This window comes from Balaenoptera physalus, assembly GCF_965194825.1.
Source record: "Balaenoptera physalus genome assembly, chromosome: 16".
NCBI lineage: Eukaryota > Metazoa > Chordata > Mammalia > Artiodactyla > Balaenopteridae > Balaenoptera > Balaenoptera physalus.
Window position 1 is genome coordinate 69,691,823 of NC_138898.1, and position 21,422 is coordinate 69,713,244.

The window sequence follows — 21,422 nt, forward strand, 5'->3', positions numbered from 1 at the left end:
TTAAGTATAGAAAGTAAAGGAGACTCTGGGGATGCCAACATTTCAAATTGCGTCCTTGTTTGGCACCTGGGGATTTTTTACACCCTGGGTAGTGCCAGGATGGGGAGAGGTAGGAAAGGGAAACGAGCAACTGCAAGTCCACGCAAGGAAGCCAAGATTTGGAAACTGTCTTTGAATAAACCATGACCAAGAACCCTTGGGAAGTCTTTGTGTAGCGCCAGCCTGAAGACTGCTGGGCTAGCCTGTTTAGTCCACTGCGCTGCATGTGATGGGGTCCGTGGCCAGCGTGTGCCCTCAGCCACTGGGAGGTCAGGCTCGACTGAAACCTCTGCTCTACACAGTACCAACCCCCAACACCCCTTCTACGCGAACACTGCTCTTCAAGCATGACCAGAGCCTGCAGCCTTGCTCTGAATAACCCTTCAGGCATTAACTTGGACACTAGAAGCGAAGATTTATTTAAAAGAGAGGGTCTTTCCAAATGGATCTCCCACGCACCAGGGGACTGGTTTTCCATATATTGGGGGAAGGGGCTTTTATCTATTGGGACAATTTCCCTTACAAATAGTGCAGTGCTCTGCATTCAGCTAACTTTCCTGTTTGGCCGACTCAGGAAATCACCCGGATCACATTCTTGTCTGGACCATAAAAGACTAGAAAAGATTCTCTTGTGGCCTCGAACTGACCCCAGTGCTGTCCTGAGTTTTTAATTTTGGGTGTGGGGGGAACAGGGTGAGTGGTGACAGATTTGGTTGAGTCAAGAGCCTCGAATCTGTCATCATCTTTAGTAAAACTTCCTTCCTTCAGTGCCCCCGACCTGCAAAGCATACTTTCGACCTTCTTCTGAACTGAACTCAGAATGGCTGTGAACGTTACGTGAAGTGGCCTTGAAACTCCAGGTGCTGCCGGTGGAGGACAAAGGCCCTGTGTTCTTCCCCTGTAGATCCACAGGACCAGAACCATCGCAGCCGCTCAGTGGGTTTCGAAGCAACTGACTTCTGTGTATCCAAGTCTGCAGTTTCCAGATGCCAAGTCTGTCTAGGCTTGTAGATTGACCCTGACTTTCTCTTTCATTTCTTTGCAGTAAAATGCAAAATGGAGGATGGAGAAGAGGCTACAGCTAAGACTCCACAACCTTAACAGCTATCGATATCTTTCCCCTCTTTGCTCCAATTACCCCACTTGAGGAAAATGTTCAAGTTATGCTTCCTCTATTGTGCTTTCTTGAACAACTAGATTTGGTGCATTCGGATAAGAATCTTTTCGTTGCAAACATGTTTTAGTGCAAATAGTTTATCATAAGAAAGTACTAGTTTTAACTTTCTGCATTATCCCCCAGTTTTATTCTTTCATCCGTATATTTCATCAGTGCTTCAGGAGTATTCTTCTATACCAACCACTGCTAAAATGTACAGTGAACTCTGATTCCAAGAGATGTTGAAGTTTTCTCTAGTTACCAGTTTCCCAGTTTTGGCCACCTTTGCAAAGATCCATATTTAAAATAAAGTCCCAAACCTCTGCAGTGGGTTTTAAGTTTATCTGGTGAGTACTCTTTTCATAAAAAAGTCATTATTGCCTGTGATCATTTCCCAAGGAGACTGACCCTTAACTTTGACTGCATCAAGATAAGACACTTAAACCCAGACAACAATAAAGATAAAGAATTTTTGTTGTCTAGGCCCTAAAGCATTATAGAAATTCCTCATTTTATGGGTAAACTGACTTATTACCCTCAATTGTGCTGCAGTTTGCTGTTAACCAGGATTCTCCCATTCAAAATGCCACGGACTTAGCCTCCAGGCGGATCTGAAAGCCAAGTAGTTGTATCGGGTTGTTTTGACAAGCTACCACACACGTCTTAAGTAAATAGTAAAGCCTTTATTTTTTGTGTTAAGAACAGCATTTTGAAAATAAAACCTATTTGCCCATGCTTTACAATCTTTTAAATTTGTAATGTTTATATACAGTCGTTTATGGTACACATTGATTGTCTTGAAATTTCTTTAATGATTTTTTTAAAGTATGCAACAGTCAGCCAGGGGAGGATAAAGGTACATTATAAAACACACATTAATACATTTAATAAATATATATTATCTATCAAAAACGAGCCTTAGCTCTTTATCAATGAATAAAAAGCACCTGCTGAGAACTCCTGTAAGCTGGTATAATCATTGCATCATTGGATTATAAAAGCCACAATGCTCCCTTTCGGTTCGGGGTTCAACTCAGCCTTGCCTAACCAGGAAGACCACTCCCACTTGGCCCACGTTCTGTGGGCCCTGACAGAATCTGTGCTAAAACAGTGACTCCCCAGCTTTCAGCAACCAAGTCTGCAGCCCTTGAGACACACAAAACTTCCCAGTTTGTCAATTCTTGGGGCCGACTGCTTCCCTCCCTCCACTCCATCTCCGGGGGAGGAATCCAGCACAGAATGACCGTTTTCTATTAGAGGGGAAAGAGTGGCTCTTATAGTCCCAAGGTGAGTTTGATAACTGGACCTGGAAAGATTTGTGCTTACAATTAGGTGTTTTGATCACACAGGCTCTCCTTCCAGGTCATCCTCCCCCAATGTCTTGTTTACATAAGCAGACCTTAAACAGAGGTGCCATTTAATTTTGTATTTAAACTTCACTCCATGGGGGCAGCTGGCTGCCACAGTCTCTTGGCAAAGATGTCTCTTCGCAGCCTTCAGGTGAAGTCATTGGAAGAAGAACAGTTCTCTGCCCTCTCCCCTCACTCCCCGTCTCCACCCTCAGTGGGAGAGCATTCAGCCCACTCTTGACCTCAAAGCCAAAATAAAATAAAACCCAGAAGTGCAAAAACTACCAGAGATTTAAAAAGAAAAGAAAAGAAAAAGGTCTCATTAAGTGAGGTTTCCTGTGGCTCAAAGCCGGTTCCATTTCTACGGTGGTGAAACGTTCCTTTCCGCTTGTAGCCATCTATGCTGCGCCACCTGACACGCCTGGACCGCCAAGAACTTAGAGAGGACGCGACCGTGTTTGCTCTCCCCTCTGCAAGGGGGGCTCTTGCAGCCTGAGTCGCTGATGGGATCAGAGAGCTCTGAAGGAGTCCAGGGAGTGTGGGTGAGCGACCGTTTCCCGGCACGAGAACGTGGAACACGGCCGTTTTTCACCAGATGGGACCAAGGTGTTCGGAGATTTCTGTGATTTTCAGAATTCTGGGTCTGCATGCATCCGCCTCCACCCCGGGTCCTAGCTTCTCTCCCTCCACCCCCCGCCCCCATACTCCAAGTTCCAGCCCACCCAGTGGCCCTCCTAGCACAGAGGGCTGGGATGGGATTCTCTCCCTAGAAGCAGGCACGTGCTCCGGGGGTGGGGCAGGCGGGCGCTTCCCGAAGGTCAGGTAGGGGCGGCATTCTGGTGCCACGCTCCCTCTTCCCCATGCTGGCAACACACGGAAATGCGCTAATCTGAAAGAGGGCTGCACAGGGGTGGCCAGATTGGCCTCGCTACCCCGGTGCTCTGCAAGGATGTGGGCGGGGGAGGGCGAGGATGGGACACAGCAGACTAGGGCCTCGAGAAAAATCAGAAGGTTTATTAAAACATACTCAGCTCAGACATATCGGCTTATGAAGAGGTCAGTTTCCCCCCCCAAACACTAACCTTTTTCATTTTCTTTAAAGGTTAAAGGCTTATGGGTTGGTTTTATAGAAAAAAGCAATACAGTGATTAGAGTATATGCAAAAGGACCCACCCTCATTTATACATTCCATGCCGTCAGGTTAAAACTCTTTGCTTTGAATCATTGCTAGCGATTATACTGGCCAAACAGTGCAGAGAACATGGGGCTTTTAATGGCCGAGATGTTCGAAATGCCAAATAAAGGAATGACTTGCTGAGGACAGACGGAAACCATGACAGAAACAATGGGCTTTGAAGAGAACCATTTTCATGGAACTTGCAGAAAACCAAGACAAAAATGTCCCCCATACCCTCCCAAAGCAGCAAGAAACCCTCACGTGCTCCACCCCACCCTGGACCTTTCACTACATCCGCATAGAAGACCCAAGAACTCACTGCTTGCTAGGCAGCAGGCGTTACCTCTCCACCCTGGGGCACCCCTGCCAGGTGACAGCATCATGGAAAATCTGCTGTGGCACTGGCCTCCTGGCCAAGCTAGTGCACTTTGAGCTGGTGGCCCCGTTTGAGCTTTTGAAATGGACATGGGGATACAACTGGGGAAGGGCTGGAGGAAGACTCATGAGGAGGGAAGAGGGAGAGGTGATCAGGGGAGAGACGGCTGCCCCAGCCAGAAACTGCCCCGCAGAAGGAGGCATGCTTGCTTCCTGCCATCAACGGCAGAGCAAGAGGCCCAGAGAAGGAACAGTGGCTGGCTGCCACTTTCTAAGTGTGATGGTCCCTTCAACTCCCAGCCAGCCTTTTCTTCTTTGGCACGTGGCAGGCTCCCTCCACCACTGCTTTTAAAGCTCTCCCCATGATTCGGTTGGGCCTCGCCTCGGAATCACACTCACAATCTCCTTAACTGCTCCTGACCCCCCTGAAATGTGAAAACCAAGAGGCAGGCCTGTGGGAAAGCCACAATTCCTCCTCCTCCTCAGTGAAATATTCATCTCCAAGAGGCTGCCTGAGGTCCAGCACTTGCTGGGGAGGGGCGATGGTGTGGGATCTCCATGTTCAACCAACATCAGCCTGGCCCACTGGCTGTGAACTTGGTTCTGTTCTACACCCAGAGGATGAAGCAGTCTTCCCAGCCACATGTTCGAATGAGCCTAATCCTATTTGCAATTAGCTTTGCTTTAGTTTGCAGGGTTTGAGGTTGGTTTGGTATTAGGTGTGTGTGTGTGTGTGTGTGTGTGTGTGTGTGTGTGTGTGTGTGTGTGTGTGAGGGGCAGGGGAGGGGAGGGCAGTCGGTGTTAGCTTTTCAGTTCAGCAGTGTTCACATTTACACAAAATCCCCTTGTCTAGGATTTCCAAATCTCCTGGCTGCGAGGCGGCCTTGTTCAGCTACTGTTACTGATTTCTCCCTCAAGAAAGACACGGCCAGGGAATAAAATCGGTAAGAGAGATTCTTATTCTCTGGAACTTAAAGTCTTTCACCAGAGGTGTCTTCCAGTGTAACTTGGCGGAGCAGTTGGGATCTGGAAACAGGAATAACACACTAAGAACTCCGTGCTTTGCAACGTCATGTCAGAAACCAGTTTGTTAACAATGTACCATTGATAAGTTACCTTGTCTTCTCTGGGCTGAATAATTCCCAGGAAAAGCAGCAACCACTATGTGTGATGTACTATGCTCCATTTTTGGGAAAGCCATCTGCCCTTTTCTGTAATCGTGAACCTGAACAAATACGTTTCTTTACCCAGAACCCCACCTCACTTTCTAAATCCAGGGTGTTTTTATGCACACTGGCCTTGACCGGACCAGGGGGGCTTAAGAATGACTGATCAGAGGGTTTATCAGAATGATAAGAATGACTGATGGGGCTGTTTTCTAACTAAATTTATTAAAACACAGGCCGAATGCTTGAAACTTAGGCTTCTCTTGGTGCCCAACAATGAACAGGCCAGTGGATGGCTGGGGGTCTTCACAGACGCAATCCGTGAGCCTGCTTGCTTGAGCCCATTCCACACCAATGCAAACTGAGGCATAGCATACCATCTGAAGGCCAGGAAAACCAAAGTTCCCTCTAGAGATCAAAGACCATCCCTGACTCACATTGAAAACAAAAAAAGTTCAGGGTGAGTTATGGAATTGGCACATGATATAAAGAATGGAAATCCAATTTACATGTGTAAACTGGCTCGTGTTGTTTCTGAAAGAAGCATGTAGCTATGTTTGGAAATTAAATGTGGGAATGAGAGTGAGCTTTTAGATTGCTAGAGAAAGAAAATGATATAAGTCCACAGAGGCAAAATGTAAATGGTGACAATTCTGCTGAAGGTCTGTTTGGCATCAGATAGTAAACCTGTTTTTGTGTTCGCGGGAGAGAAATGATAATCACTTCAGTTTCTTCAGAAATTTTTTAAGAAGTGGGGTTGGGGGAACCCAGTACCCAGCTGGGGCATGGTGTGGAGGCGAGGAGCAGGGGACGAAGGGCTCAACTAGGTTGGATGCCAGCAAAATCTGCCAAGGTTTCGTAACTCTGGGCTTTTCCTAAAAGTCACTTCTGAAGGAGAGCATGGACGGGGGCACCTTCTGTATAATGAAAACCAGAGAATTCACTGGGTGCAAGAGCCCCAAGAAACAGGGACTTTTTCAAACGAATCTACAGACGGTCAGCTAAGTACAGGTGGATGTTCCGTGCATGGAGAAAGGGGGTCGAGAGGAAGGAAGAAACATGGAAGCACTGCATGCATCCTAGCCGCAAGGGGTGTCGATGTGAGCCGCTGGCTTTGCAGCCCTGTAAGCCGCCTCCACAGAGCGGTGTGTCCCCATCAAAGCTGCCCCCCAGCACCGACCGCTCCTAGGCTTCCTGCCAAAACATCACCTCATGATACTTACAGTCCCCCCGTTGAGCACAACCGCCATCTCCGTTGGCTGATACACGTTACTTCTGAACGGAGCGCTGGGTCTGTTTCCCAAGCTGCCATTGCGAAATCCTGTTCGGAGAGCTGAGGGAGGGACGGAGAGGCAACACCAAAAAAAAAAAAAAAAGACACAATTTTGAATTTTGTTTTCTTCCCCTGCATCAACACCACGCTCCAGGCGCACCCCCACCCCCACCCCTCGCCTTTGTCACAAGCCAGATTCAAAACAAAAGTCACAAAGGCGCTTTGTTCTCTGGCTCTCTTGGAGCCTGACCCGTCTCAGGGGGGTTGGGGAGTTTGCAGAATCCAGGGCGCAGGCGGCTCTCAGGGAGGGGACCCCGGGTAGAGCCTTGCCCGGCCCTCCCCTGCCCCCACGGGCCATGGGTGATGCGGGAGCGCCTGCATCCCTCAGAAGTTCTCTTCTGACAAAAGACCTCCTCACTACCGAGTGCCATCCCTGACAAGTTCAACACCACACTGTCCAACACGGTTTCTGGATACACACAGAGGTGGGCAACCCTGAGAACCTGGACCACAAGTACATGGTAGAGGTCGGACGTCTTCAGGGGAAAGTGACGGGGAAGAGGACAGAGGGGCCCCAGACACATGAGTGGGGTCATTTCTAGACAGGAAAAAAAGGGAGATATGAAGCAAAGATAGCAAAATATGTCATCACTTTCTACCTCTGAAAGGAGAGTAAATGGTGTTTCTTATTTGCAGTGTACTTTTAGACATCTAAATTTCCTTTTTGGTGAAGAAAAATCAGATGACACAAAAAGACCTGGCGGAACCGTGAAATGTATATTACTAAGTGAAAGCAGCCAGGCTATAAAAACTCACACTGTATGATTCCAACTATAATATTCTGGAAAAGGCTAAACTATAGAGACAGTGAAAAGATTAGTGATTGCCAAAGGTTTGGGGGGAGCACAGGGAATTTTTAGGGCATTGGAACTATTCTGGGTGATACTATAATGGTGGAGACATGACATCATGCATTTGTCCAAACCCATAGAACTGTACAAAGAGTGACCTCTAAAATGTTAATTATGGACTTTAGTTAATAATAATGTATCAATATTGATTCATCCACTGCGACAAATGTAACAACACTAATGCAAGTTGTTAATAATAGGGAAAACCAGGGGAGGGGGCAGGTGGGAATTCCCTGTACTTCCTGTTCAAATTTTCTCTACCTAAAACTGCTCTAAAAAATAGTCCATTAAGAAATAACAGAGAAACAAGAAGCACTATAAAAAAATCAAAACAAAACAAAAGTCTTTCTCAATTGTGAGATGCCATTTTACATGGGGCACAGAGGGATTAGGTAACTTGCCTAAGGTCACACAGCTGGTGAGAACCAGCATTTGAACCCAAGCAGAGAGAATCTGTGTTCTTGACCATCACACTATTCTGGCTCCAAATACTTTGTTTTTAACTACCACATTTAGTTACTTAGAAGCAATCTGAATTTAAATGACATTAGGGCAGCGGTCCCCAACCTTTTGGCACTAGGGACCGGTTTCATGGAAGACAATTTTTCCATGGACCGGGGGCAGGGTGGGGGCCGGAGCGGGGCTGGAGGTGGGGGGATGGTTCAGATGGTAATTCGAGCGTTGCGGAGCGATGGGGAGAGATGGGGAGCATTGGGGAGCGATGGGGAGAGATGGGGAGAGATGGGGAGAGATGGGGAGCGATGGGGAGAGATGGGGAGTGATGGGGGGAGATGGGGCACGATGGGGGGAGATGGGGAGCGATGGGGAGCGATGGGGAGAGATGGGGAGCGATGGGGAGAGATGGGGCGCGATGGGGAGAGATGGGGAGCGATGGGGAGAGATGGGGAGCGACGGGGAGAGGCCGATGAAGCTTTGCTCGCTCGCCTGCCGCTCACCTCTCACTGTTCCTAACAGGCCACGGACCGCTAAGAACCACTACCAGTCTGCGGCCTGGGGGTTGGGGACCCCTGCATTAGGGGCAGCTCAGCCCAGACTGAACCAAGGCAGGGTGGGGAGTGCATGTTCCAAAACAGACTCTTTGCTTTAGCATCTCCAAGCCTTCAAGAGCTCCCATGCACAGGCTGACAAGAAGATGACCTTCCTGGGAAGCAGAGAAGCGGACGAGGGCACAGAGTGCATGGACTCTCCCTAGTCCCAATTCCTAGCCGAGGCCTCCCTGAAGAGAGGGAGCTCCAAACAGCACAGCTTTCCTCATAGTGCAGAGACCCTGCCGGCTACGGTGGCGGAATCTGGCTCTAAACCATTCTCTTCAAAAAACAAAGGCTAGACTCTACAGGCCATCTGTGGGATGCCTTGGCCCAAGGATCCCTCTGTGTAGTGGTTATCTGCTGTTCTCCTCTGGTAAACATCCCTCCCACATTCTAGGTCCTGAGTATTGGCCACAACTGTCTCCTCCCCTGGCCTTGAGGTGGGCATATGATTGGGGCCTGGCCAATCAGGTCCAGTCAGAGCTAATTCTGGGATTTTTACTCAAGCATCCTGGGAAATGTTCCTCTTTTCTGCTGGGACTCTGTGTAAGCCTAGAGCCGTGCGCTGCCAGGATTCTAACAGAGCCAAGAGATGGAGAGAGACCAAATCTTGTCATCACTTGAGCTTCCTGGATCTATCCATTTCTGAAGCCTGACCCCCAGTACCTTAGTTCATTGTTGTTTTGTGTTGTTTTGCTTAAATTGCTTCAGATCAGGTTTTTTATTATTTGCAACTTCAAGAATCCCAACTAACACTCCACTCTGACCTGGGTCAGCTCTGAAAGGCAAGTAGGGCTCATCCATAAGGAGGTCCCAACAGGAATCTAAGATCATAGGCTAAATGCCAGTCTTCTCCTGTTTAGACTCTGCAAGTGAGGCGAGATTCGCCCTGCCCCCAAAGCTGACACAGGGCCTTCCACTGGGAAGCGAAGGGGCAGAGTTTAAATAGCCCTTGGCCTAATGAGATCAGAGAGCCCAAATCCCCTAACAGAAGATAGAACTCTTTTCTTTCTTGCTCCTTTGAAAGGTGAACATTTAATGTACCTTGTTAATGCTTTCCAAAATGTGATCTGAAGTATATCCTTCAGTGTATTTTCATCTTCTATCACATACCTCATGCCTTGTTTTCTAATTAATTAATTAATTAACTTATTTATTTATTTTTGGCTGAGTTGGGTCTTTGTTGCTGCACGTGGGGGCTTTCTCTAGTTGCGGTGCGCGGGTTTCTCATTGCGGTGGCTTCTCTTGTTGTGGAGCACGGGCTCTAGGCGCGTGGGCTTCAGTAGTTGTGGCGCACGGGCTTAGTTGCTCCGCGGCATGTGGGATCTTCCCGGACCAGGGCTCGAACCCGTTGGCAGGCGGATTCTTAACCACTGCGCCACCAGGGAAGCCCCCCTCATGCCTTGTTGATACTCATTAAGAAACAGCAGGCTGGTGAAGTCCTACATATCTGGGGTCTCACTGGGGGAAGGAAATAAGGGAGCAGTGGCTGAGCCACAGGCCAGCCTGGGGAATGCCCTTCCCATCTCGACTTCAGGGATGGACTCTCAAGGGTACAGAGCCTGAAAGGCTGGCTAGATAAAATACAGGAGAAACAGGGCCAATTGCAGCTCCCGGGTAAGGCCCCTTGTGGGGCCTGGTTCCCTAAATACAAGCTGGCTGAGGTCAGACCAAAGATGAGAACAGCTGTTCTCACCATGGCAAGGGAGGGTGCCCAGGCATTCCCCAGCCAGCAAAGTAGTGTTTCTAGAACAAAGACAGTCCTAGCCAGGATGACAATTTAGTCTCTCCCTGTGAGCCTTCCAAGGGAATTGGCTTTGCCTCGTGCCCATGTGAATTTTGGCGGACACACATTTGGGAGGATGCAAAATTGGGCTGTTAAAAAATGTCTGACAACATCCAAGGTTGGTGAAGAGGTGGGGAAATGGGGCTCTCATATAATTATTCAGGGGAGACTAAATTAGTCCACCTTTCTGTGGGGTGGCATCTGGCAGTATATATCAGGATTGAAAGGTGCAGACTCTTTTGACGCATGTGTAGGAGTTAATTGATCAAGGGCACAAACATGAATGGATAAGAACGTTCATTGCAGCATTACTTATACGGAGAGCCAGAAACAAGCAGAATATTCACCAGCTAAGATCAGAAAAATAAATTATGGTACCTCCTAGAAATCTCTGCCTCGTGAAAAGGATACTGTAGCTCTGCTGTCGCTGACCTGGAAAGGCCTCCTTCCATGATATACTGTTGTTTTAAGCAAGCACACAGCAGAAAACCACTTAGACCAGTGGTTTCAACCTGGTTACATCTTAGAAGCACTTGCAGGGCTTAAAATACCTAAGCCCAAATCGACTTACTCAATCAGAATGAGGGGCAGGCACTGGTAATTTGTTTAAAGCCGCCCAAGAGATTCTAACGTGCAGACAGGTTAAGAACTGCTCTACGGGATTGGGGTGTGTGTGTGCGTGTGTGTGTGTGCACGCTCATCAAGAGATGTCTGGCAAGATGAGAGCAAACAGTCAGCAGTAGTTGTCTTTGGGCAATGGGATTCTGAGCAATTTTTATTATTTTCACTTGCTGAACTCCTACCTGATTATTGTTGATCTTTTGTCATCAGAAAGGAATAATAAAGCTATTTTTGTTTTGGAAAAGAAAGAGGGGAAGGAGGGACAACCTCCTTGGCTTTGGAACATAGTGTTTGAAACAGACGGGCCTGTGGGGCACCTCTGGAGACCCCATCACGCCCTGTGCCAGCACTGGTACTGCTGGTACTGACGTGGGTCACAAATCCCTTAGATCTCTGGATCTTACATAGATATGACGTACTGGATGCATTTTCACAAGAAAGGATGCACGGGATTCAGAAAACCAACCTTCTCTCTCCCTGCTCTGCTATGAGCTCTGCTGTGAGCCTGAACAAGTTGCCTGACACTCCTGGACTCAGTTTCCTGCTCTGTAAAATGGGACTTATAATCCCTGTCTTCTCAGAGTGTCCTGACACATCTGTGAGATGAGGGACACTAAAGTGCGTTAAGAAGAGAAGAGAAATTCTGTGGCAGAGTGGTCAGTGTGTGGGCTCTGGAGTCAGGCCGCCTGGGTTCAAACCCTGGCTCTGCCTCTTGGCAAGTTGTTCAGCCTCTCCGTGCCTCAGTTTGCTGTCTGTAAAATGGACCTCACTGGGTTATTGTAGGAATTAAATGAGATTAGCCGCTAAAATGCTCAGAATGGTACCTGGTCCATGGTAAGCACCCAGTAGGGGTTAGCCATCCTTACTTTTGAAGCCCCTACTACTTGTGTAGTTCTAGCACCCCCCTTTCACTGCAAGTAAACTAGATTATCAGGTTCAACAACACTGGTTCTTAACTTTCTGGGGATTATGAATGGCTTTGAGAATCTGACAAAGCAATAGACTAATTCCCAGTTGAATGTATAAAAATTTACATCCATTTCAGGAGTTCCTGTTACCTTTGAGGTCCAAGGGGAGTCCATGGGTCTCAGATACAGAGGATCCAGGAGAAGCCAAGGAAGAGGTGGTTCCGCCAGGACCCCAGGAGCTGGCCAGGAGCCTGGCCTCTGCTCATCACATGCCCTGAGGGGCCCTCTGGCCTCCCAGTGAGCGATGACCCCCATTCTGACCCTCATCTTCTCCTGGCAATCCACGGAGCCAGCCCCACCAGAGCTGTGGCTCATCCCTGCCAAATCTATTGACAAACAGAGGCTTGCAGGCTTGGGGCTTTCCAGTAAGAAGGGAGCAGCTCTGATAAAGGCCACACCAGGACGTTTGACTCTACCCATGTTGGGGTTGCAGGGGGGGGGGGAGGGTCTGTCCTTCTCTCCAGTGGGTCTGGCCAGGAGCAGGGGATCAGAAGCAGCTGGGCACATCCTGGTGGGGAGGAGGGCTGAGGGTGGCCTTGGAGGACCTGGTGGCTTGATGTGCTTCCCCCTGCCTGCAGGGGTGGGTGGCTGTGCTCTGGGCCTCGGCACTCAACCCAACAAGGCTGACTTCGTAGTATGACCAGACAGTGGGCACTGCCCAGGCACCTGGGTGAGCATCACAGAAAAGGGGACCACGACCATCTGGAATGGGCCACCTCCTAGCTGTATGTCATCAGGCAAGACTGAACCTCTTACAGCCTCCATTTATTCATCTGTAAGATGGGGATAATAACAGACCCTACCTCATCAGGTGGAGGCGTGAACTAATGAGATAACGCAGGTTAAGAAGTTAGAATAGTGCCTGGCATGTAGGTAGTGTTCAATAAATGATTATACTAGGTAATTAATTATTACTACTGCTGCTGGTACTGCTGCTATTATTACTGTAGCTCCTGATAAATTTTTAGGTAACTGAGAAAAAGCAAGTTTAATTAATCTCAAGTGCTGGGAGCTCAGCCGACTTGCTTTAAGCAACAATTGTAAGAGACACTTCTCCAGCATCTACAGCAGGGGCGCCTGGGGTCTGGGCCGCCTCCTCTCGGCTCTTCCCTCTTGGGAATCCCGCCGCAGCGGTGGCAGACAGCCTGGGTGCTCAGACCACCTCCACTCGAAGTGCCCACCAAATCTCTTTTCTGCTGTGCGGGCTAATGGAACTTGTTCAGCCCATTTACAGGAGCCCTGGGAGACATTCATGACAGTGGGAGATAGGAGAGAGATCGATTCTGAGGTTCTACACGTGTCCCTGGCAGGGATGAGCCCCAGCTACCCATGGCGGTAACCAGCTCTTTGATGCTCTTGTTCTGGCGTTTCTGCCTTCCCAGCCTCATTCTCCCTGGCGGGGGCCACCTCCTAAGTAAACCACCTACAACATCGCAGCCTCTGCTTTCAGGGGAACCCAACCAAGATGCACATCCAACAAGCCAGGTGCCGTGGGAGCCCCTCAGTATGTCACCTCTCTCAACAGGTCTATGGGGTACACAAAGCCTTACATCTAGGAAGTGGCAGAGGCAGGATCCCAACCCAGACGTCCGACTCCAGGGCCCAAATTCATACACTCCTGGAGACAGAGGTAGGGGAGGGGATTGGAGCATTGCCCCTTGCCATCCCCTGCATCCATCTAGCACATGGGCTGCAAACTTAAACACTTCCAGGGAGCCAGGGGCTTAATGTTGATATGTTACAGCGGCCGGGACAGGGAGTGTGGTGAAGGGAAAGTGGATCCCCACCTAAAGGGCCACCACAACTCGGCGAGGGGTAAGAGACAGAGCCTTCCCAGCCAGCGTCACACGATTGCTGCCAGGTGGGAATGGCAGCCCAGCACTGCCAGATCCAACTTTGCAAAAAAGGCCAGAAACCTGGCTTTTTATACTAAATTAGTTGACAGTGCTAAATAAGAATGCACCTCTGGGCCAGTTTCAGCACAGCGGTCAATGTCTGTAGGCTCTGATCTGCCAGGAGCGTCCCCAGGACCACCGACCCCCAGTGGAGAAAAAGGAGAGCGCACTTTTGCGAAGAACAGCCTAACCCAGCGGGGCGGTGCCCACTTTACCTGCATTGTGTTCGTCCATCGAGAAGGCCTTGTTCTCCATGTAGGTCCGCGGCAGCTGCACGTCCTCCTCAAACGCCGTCTCCCGCATCCTCGGCTGCGACGTGTCGAAGTAGTTGGGTGTGTTCTCCTGCGGGGCGGGCAGGATGGTGCAGTGGATCTCTGGGATGGCGTGGAAGATGACGAAGACCCAGCCACTGGCCACCAGCGTGATGGCCAAGGTGGGGTCTCCCCAGGCGTCTCCCTGCCGCAGCTCCGCATTGCCGAAGAGGTACATGGTCATCCAGGCCACCCAGATGAGCACGGAGAGGAAGGCTGTGACCAGGATGCAGACCCCGTTCTGCTTCCACTTCTTGAACTTGCCGCACAGCGTGAAGAGGGCCAGCCCCAGGGTGGCCACGAGCAGTACCATGTCGTAGATGAGGGCCATCGCGAAGTCCATCGGCTCGTAGGCACAGGCCGGCTTCTCGTCGCGCAGCACGGTCAGCACCAGCCACTCGATGGCGATGATGACCTGCACGAGCATCAGGCACAGGGCCACGCCCACCAGCTGCCAGCCCGACGGGCTCTTGCCGTGGCGCACCAGCCTCCGCACGCGCCACGCCTGGCTCAGCAGGCAGGAGAAGCAGAGCGCGAAGAGGACGCCCCAGAGGAACCGGCGGACGGAGCAGATGGTCTCATCCTCCCGGATGATGAAGGCGAACGTCAGGCCAAAGAGGCCCAGGGTGCCCAGGAGGAAGAGGAAGTGGAGGCCCACGGGGTCCTTCTTCTCCTTGTCCTTGATGAACGGCAGGCGCACCAGGAGGACGAGCGTCAGGAGCAGTGTGATCAGGGCGCCCGCCCCCGCCACCGCCTCCACCACGATGCCCCAGATGGTGTCCAGGTCGCACAGGGACACGTACTGAGGGAGAAGGTCCAGCCCGCAGCCCCGGGACGTGCTGGTGTTCTCAGAGGCCCCGGAGGCAATCACGAAGAGCAGGAGGAAAGCCAGCACCTGGTGGGTTCTCATCTTTCTCTCTGACACCGTGAACGTTCCAGAAGAGTTGGGGGGAAAAGACCAATTCATTGTAAGACTCCCACTCTCCTGACTTCTTTAAGAAGACCCACCTCACTTCGAACCCGCCAGCCCCCTTCTCCAGGCAGCACAGCCTGGAGAAGGGGGGGTGGATTTCGGCCCCCATCTGCCCCCTAGTCCGGGCTCAGTGAACAGCCGTGAACCGTCAGTGCTAGTGGCTGGAGGAGAGGATGGGAGGGGGACTCACTTTCTCTGAATACTCTTTCATATTCTTTGAATTTGAGGCCATGTCTGACCTCTTCAAAAATCAGGGAATAAAATGAGACTTGAAGAGATGGTCACGGGCCGAGCGCTTGCTGGGAGAGGGGCACGCGCTACCCGTTTCAGTCTCTCAGCGCTAACAGCGGACATTTACCGATGACTCACACTCGGCCAGGCACTCGACACATCCAGTCCTCACACCGGTGACGCAACAGTCTTGAGGAGGTTGGGACACCTGCCCAAGGTCACACCACTCAGCTCCTAGACGCCTGCCCTCTTAGAAGCTTCCCAGCGTTTCAAATGTAGTGTGAACGGTCTTCCTGGGTTCCACCCTTTCCCTCCTCTCCCCTCGCACATCCCACCCCTCCCACAAATATCTGCTGAGAATCCATCCTGTCACTCCAGCCAGCCCACCTCTGCAGGGGATGCCTCCGTGCCTCACGGAGTCCACACAGCAGCCGGGAGGTGGGCTTATTACCCCCAGTCTCGTCTTCCCCTCCTGCTCCCTCTGCTTAGACTAGCCTCCGCACCCTGCTTTTATGGAAAGCTGCTCCTCCCCACACTGGTCTCAGCTCTAATGTCACCCACTCAGACCTTGGCCAAGGTCACACCCCCATCCCCTCCCCCAGTGCCTCTCATCTATTTCTTAGCTCTAATCGTATCTGTCATCTTTTTGCCTGTTTACTTTGTTTCTCCTGTCCCTTCCTCCTCTCCTCCCTTCCTGCCTTTCTTCACCACTAGCTACAGGATGACAGGGACACTGTCCGTCTCGTTCATCAGCATAAACCAGGGTTTCTCAGCCTCGGACCTGATTCTTCCCTGTTTTGGGGTTTGTCCTGTGCATTGCAGGATGTATGTGTAGCACCATCACTGGCCTCTACCCACTAGGTGACTGAAGCACACCCCCTCCCCCAATTGTGACAACCTCCCAAGTTTTTAGACACTGCCAGTGTCCCCTGGGGGGAAAATCACCAGGATGAGCACCGCTGGTCAAGTACTAGCATAAAAGCGTACTAGGTGCTTCCTAAATACTGAGTGAACGAGACTTCTCACCAGGACTCTCCTCTACCCACTGCCACCAGCTCCTTGCTTTTTTTTTTTTTTTTTAAAGATTGATTGATTGATTGATTGCTATGTTGGGTCTTCGTTTCTGTGCCAGGGCCCTCTCTAGTTGCGGCAAGCGGGGGCCACTCTTCATCACGGTGCGCGGGCCTCTCATCATCGCGGCCTCTCTTGTTGCGGAGCACGGGCTCCAGATGCGCAGGCTCAGCAATTGTGGCTCACGGGCCCAGCTGCTCCGCGGCATATGGGATCCTCCCAGACCAGGGCTCGAACCCGTGTCCCCTGCATTAGCAGGCAGACTCTCAACCACTGCGCCACCAGGGAAGCCCCCAGCTCCTTGCTTTTGGAGGGAGCCTGGCCTTGGGAAAGCCATGCCTGCACAGCTCTGCAGTGATGTGTTCCCAGGCGTCTTAAGCCAGATTTACGGCCTTAGCTCCACCCACAGTGAGACTGTAACCAGCCACCTCCCGGGCAGCTCAGCACATCCCTGGGGCTTTCTTAAGTAAATGCGGTATCGACCACCTCTCTCTCTGCTCCTTGATGGGATACGGTGAGCAGCTCTGATCCCGCCTTGGCCGCAAGGCCATCAACTGGGATAAATTATTGATGCTGCAGAATGAGAAGGAGCCTGGTGCTATATGGACCAGCTCCTTTGCCTATAGATGAAAGAAGGCAGACTGGGAACGGAGGGTGTCTGGCAAGAGATGCTCCTGAAACAAGCACCCCAGACACTGGCAATCAGGCCCATGGTCCTGCCACTATTCGGGGCTCTGCTACTTCAGTCACTGGAGTGCCACCTCAGCTATTTACACCTTGTCTACAAACCCCCTGTAAGTTATTTACTTAACTGACTCACCAAGTCCTTGAAATTGACTCAAAAGAAAACTCAACACATTGAAATACTTGTTGATGGAACTCATGTTGCATACCCATTGGCATATCCCAACGTACCACCTTTGGAAAAATACTGTCCTAGCCAGAGCTGCATCTCACAAGAGCACACTGGGAATCAAAATTTAAGAACCGGATATGCTGGAACAAAATGCCATCAGGCCCCCGACACAGTGCAGTGGATTTCCCCTAGACTTCTCATCAATGGCAAATGTGATTAGGAGGCTTCTCAGCAAGTGACAACAAGACGCACCCCATGCAGCCTCTCTAGGTCACACATCAGCCAGTCTCACCTCCAGGGTGGCTGGGAGAGGACGGGTAGGAATGTGCTTCTGGAGTCTTGACCACCAACCCTCTCCCCAACTCTCCCACCCACCTGCAGGCCAATGGTTCTCAATCAGGGGCAATTTTGATCCCAAGGGACACTGAGGCATGTCTAGGGACATTTTTGGTTGTCACAACTGGGGAGGGCGGGGTGCAATTGGCATCTAGTGGGTAGAGTCCAGGGAAGTTGCTAAGCATCCTACAATGCCTGAGATGGCTCTCAACACAAAGAATGATCCGGCCCCACGTGTCAACAGTGCTGAGGTTGAGAAAGCCTGGTTTATACACTAGAGAACAGAGTTGATGAGGGTGAAGCCAGGAAACCAGCCAGGCCTCTCAGCCTCAGGACTGCACTCCGGGTCCTTTCCTCGCAAGAACTTGGCCTTCTTTAGCTGCCTCCACTCATTCTTTTGGGGGAATCTCCTCTCTCCAGGCCTGCCTACAAATTGGGACTTGGTTCCACCAGCTCGTCCCCCTTCCTGACTGTCCTTCCAACCACAACAGGAAACCAGTGTGGATGAAGAAAATATCAAGATGGTGACCAAGCTTCTGAAATTGTGCAGGTTCTTATGGCTGTGGTCCAGGTCTCTAGCTCCCACTCCTTTCTGACATGGGAAATACATACACTCTTGCTTTCTGCTTTCATTCCTGGAACCCTCGCCTTCTGGGACAGCTATTGTTTTTGTTGTCCTGCGCCCGTTTCTCTCATTTCTGAAGACAGCTCCTGATCTTCCTTTGGAGAGCCGCCTCGAGCCCCAGCTGCAAGCACCTGACCCAGCCTGGCCAATCAGAGCATTTAGCCCACCCTTTGGCCACACTGACTGGTTCATGAACAGGCACCTGGCCCCAACCAGACCCATGAGAATCAGTCTTAGGATTTTTGCTAGAATTAACTGGAAAGAGCTTTTCTCCTGTTATTGGGGTTAATAAGCTAAAAGGATGTACACCTGGGGCTGGAGAGGACCTATTTACCATCACAGGGACAGAACCTGTCTGAGAGTAAAGCTGACCCACAGGAAACAGCCACGTGATGGACCAGAGTCCTAATACACAGAGAGGCTGGATTCAGTTATGCCTGAAGCCAGATACCCCGGTCTTTGCAGTTCCAGCAGCCAATTAACTTCCCTTTTTTGGATTAAGCCGGTTTGAGGCGGGTTTATGTGACTTGCTAACAAAGAAGTTCTATTATACATCCCACATGATGTGGCCCTCTTCTTCCAGGAAGCCCTCCCTACCCAACATCTAGGCAGCCAGAGGCTTCGATAGGGTCCAGCTGCCCCAAGTAGGTCATTATCATTGCTAAAGCTGCCCATGAGGTGACAGCCCTTGTTCTACAGAACAATGTCCAGGATGAACAGGAGGAAGGCCGCACACCACCTCACAGAATGAAGCTGAGTCCGGCTTATCTAGGATTTCTGGGGGATTCTGCCCTGCAGAGTTTTCTATTACTGCCATAGTGACGGCGACAATGACTGTTAACTCTCATAATGCTTACCATGCTCCAGGCCCTCTTCTATGCACTTCACATATATTAATACCTTATCATCTGGACAATGACACCATGAGGCAAGTGCTATTACTATCTCCATTTCACAGGGAATAAAACAGAGAAGCCAGTTGGCTTGTCCAAGGTCACATAGCTAGAAAGCGGTGGAGCCAGGAGACAGACAATTGTACTATTGTTACTGGGCTCTTACTACAGACCAGGGCTCTGGAAATGTCACCCGGTGAGACCTTTGCTGGCCAGTCTATCTAAATTAGGTTCCCTCTGCCTCTTTAGGCTCTACACCAATACTCCTGATCTTTATCTTCATAGCATGTGCCACAATTTTCAAATATTTTATTTTATTACTCTTTTGGTCTGATCCCACACACCCAGGCTCTTGTCTGTCTTGTTCTGCACCGATTCCCCAGTGCCTGGCACATGGGCAGGGCTCACGGCCCAGTTACTAAATCAATCAACTGATTAAACGTGGTCTCCAACCCTCATGTCACCTGGCAGGAAGATGCTCTCATTGTCTTTTTATAGAGGAGGGGACTGAGGGCCTGAGAGGCTTAAGTCAAAGTCTGATCTTCAGACTGGCAACAGCGGCGGCATCGCCCGGGGAGCTTGTTAGAAATGCAGACTCTCAGGAGTGGGCCTGGCCACCTGTGTTGCCACGGCCCTACGATAAGCTCCAGGTGTGCTCAGATGCTTGGGTGCACCGAGGTTTGAGAAGCACGAACATATGCAGTGGGGGAGCCTGGACGATGGCCCGGCACCTTCCGCCTCACTATCCCTGCCCCAGGCCCAGGGGGCAGTGCCCACTCACGCTCCATCTCACCCACTGTCAGGTAAGCCCCATCCTGCCCCCTCAGCCACCTGGGGCCTCCCCGCTGCTGAGCACGGAGCAGCTCTCCAGGAACCCCAAACTGCACAAAACCAGATTAGAGGTTTGGAGTCAGCCGCAAGGCAGGGCTGATTGGGAAGGGATGAATACATGGCAACAGACCCGTGGGATGTAGGCATGCAGCTCCTCAAAAGGAGTAATGAATAAAGTGATGAATGTGCAAGACTCGGCTCACATACTAATTACTTTGCTGCCAGCCAGGCTCCCAGAAATGTGACTCATTCAGATGCTCTTAAAAACACTGCATTGCACATGCAGGCCCGCGCACACACACTCTCTCTCTCTCCCCGCAGAGGGGCCAGAAGCTACCGGCAGGTGTTGGAGCAGCATGTTTCTCGCAAGCTGGGGCCTGCAGAGGCTGGAAAGAATGCAGGCAAGATTCCTTGTGCGAGGACAGCGCTGCCTGCCTGAAGGCCACAAGCAGGGCTGCTTCTCCCAGGCTCAATCCTCGCCAAGCAGCATAAACTTCCGGTTTCAAGTTCTGCCCCTGGCACTTGCTAGAACCCTGTGACCATGGGCAGCTGACTTAACCTTACTTGTCTCAGTTTCTTCATCTGCAAAATGGGGGTGATAATACCCATCTTGCAGGGTTCTTGTGAGGATTAAAATAATTAATAATTAGAGTTTAGGACAATAGGTAACATGGGGTAAGCACTTATATAAAGTGTCTGTTAAATAAAAGATTGGTGAATGCTCTGAGGTTATGAGCTTTTCTGACTTTGCTTTTCCAGGAGGGGTGGTTGCCATGGAGATGGGGCTGAAACAGGGGCTCACCCAGGTGTTTGTCCACCACTGGTTTCCAGCCTCCCCAGTCACACACCAAGCAAAGAGGTCCCTGAGTTGTTGTGACGGGGAGAAGCCTTTGGGGGTGGTCTACCTTGGAAACTCCCAAACTCTCCTGATCCCCACAGCAGGTGCTCTAAATGGGAGCCTTGCTGTGAAGGTAGTTTTCCAGAGGGGAACTGGTGCTGGAGGACCTGAGGCCAGCCTGCGTGCCCTGAAACTGGGTGTCCCGTTGAGGAGTCAGAGCCAGACACCCAGAAACCAGTCACCAGCCATTCTCCTGGGAACTAGCATCCCCACATTGCCATCCACCCATATGAAAGCAGACACAAGATGTACAAAACTGCTCTGGAACACACCATTATGACCTGCTTCGCCTCGGCAGCTACCAGCAGAGGCATCTTAAACCCACCTTCTCTAAAGAAGGGGGAGGCGCTGGAGCATGGAAGGGAAAGAAAAACTAAACAGATCTGGAGGGGCTTTCCTAGCCCTGGGCATGTCCAACAGTTCAGTACCCAATGAATACCTGGCACAGGATTTACACTCCGTCAGTCTCCTCAAGAGTGGAAGACCTCAGTTGGAGGAAAGTCAGACAGAACTGTGTGACATTGGGCATTACTCACTTAACCTCTCTGACCTTCAGTCTCTTCTTCTGTAAAACAAGGATAATAATAGTGCTACTTTCACAAGGCTGATGTGAAACGTACTTAGAAAGTACT

The 21,422-nt window shown here is 50.6% G+C and overlaps 1 protein-coding gene and 1 long non-coding RNA gene across 6 annotated transcripts in view; both read right to left on the reverse strand.

The window, feature by feature from the left end:
- The window catches only part of LOC309645695, a 331,483-nt gene that overhangs the window by 195,990 nt on the left and 114,071 nt on the right, over nucleotides 1-21,422 (reverse strand). The window lies entirely within an intron of this gene.
- The window catches only part of GPRC5B (G protein-coupled receptor class C group 5 member B), a 53,474-nt gene that overhangs the window by 29,046 nt on the left and 3,006 nt on the right, over nucleotides 1-21,422 (reverse strand). For 2 of the 5 annotated variants that reach the window (XM_082431101.1, XM_082431098.1), the window contains exons 2-3: nucleotides 13,981-14,994; nucleotides 6,486-6,595 (exon numbers count right to left, since the gene is read on the reverse strand). In XM_082431101.1, coding sequence (XP_082287227.1) covers nucleotides 6,486-6,595; nucleotides 13,981-14,986 — 1,116 coding nt within the window. In that variant the 5' untranslated portion in view covers nucleotides 14,987-14,994. Of the gene's footprint in view, nucleotides 1-3,538; nucleotides 5,691-6,485; nucleotides 6,596-13,980; nucleotides 14,995-21,422 lie in introns of those variants that run through there. The other 3 variants (XM_082431100.1, XM_082431097.1, XM_082431099.1) reach the window with 3 other exon arrangements.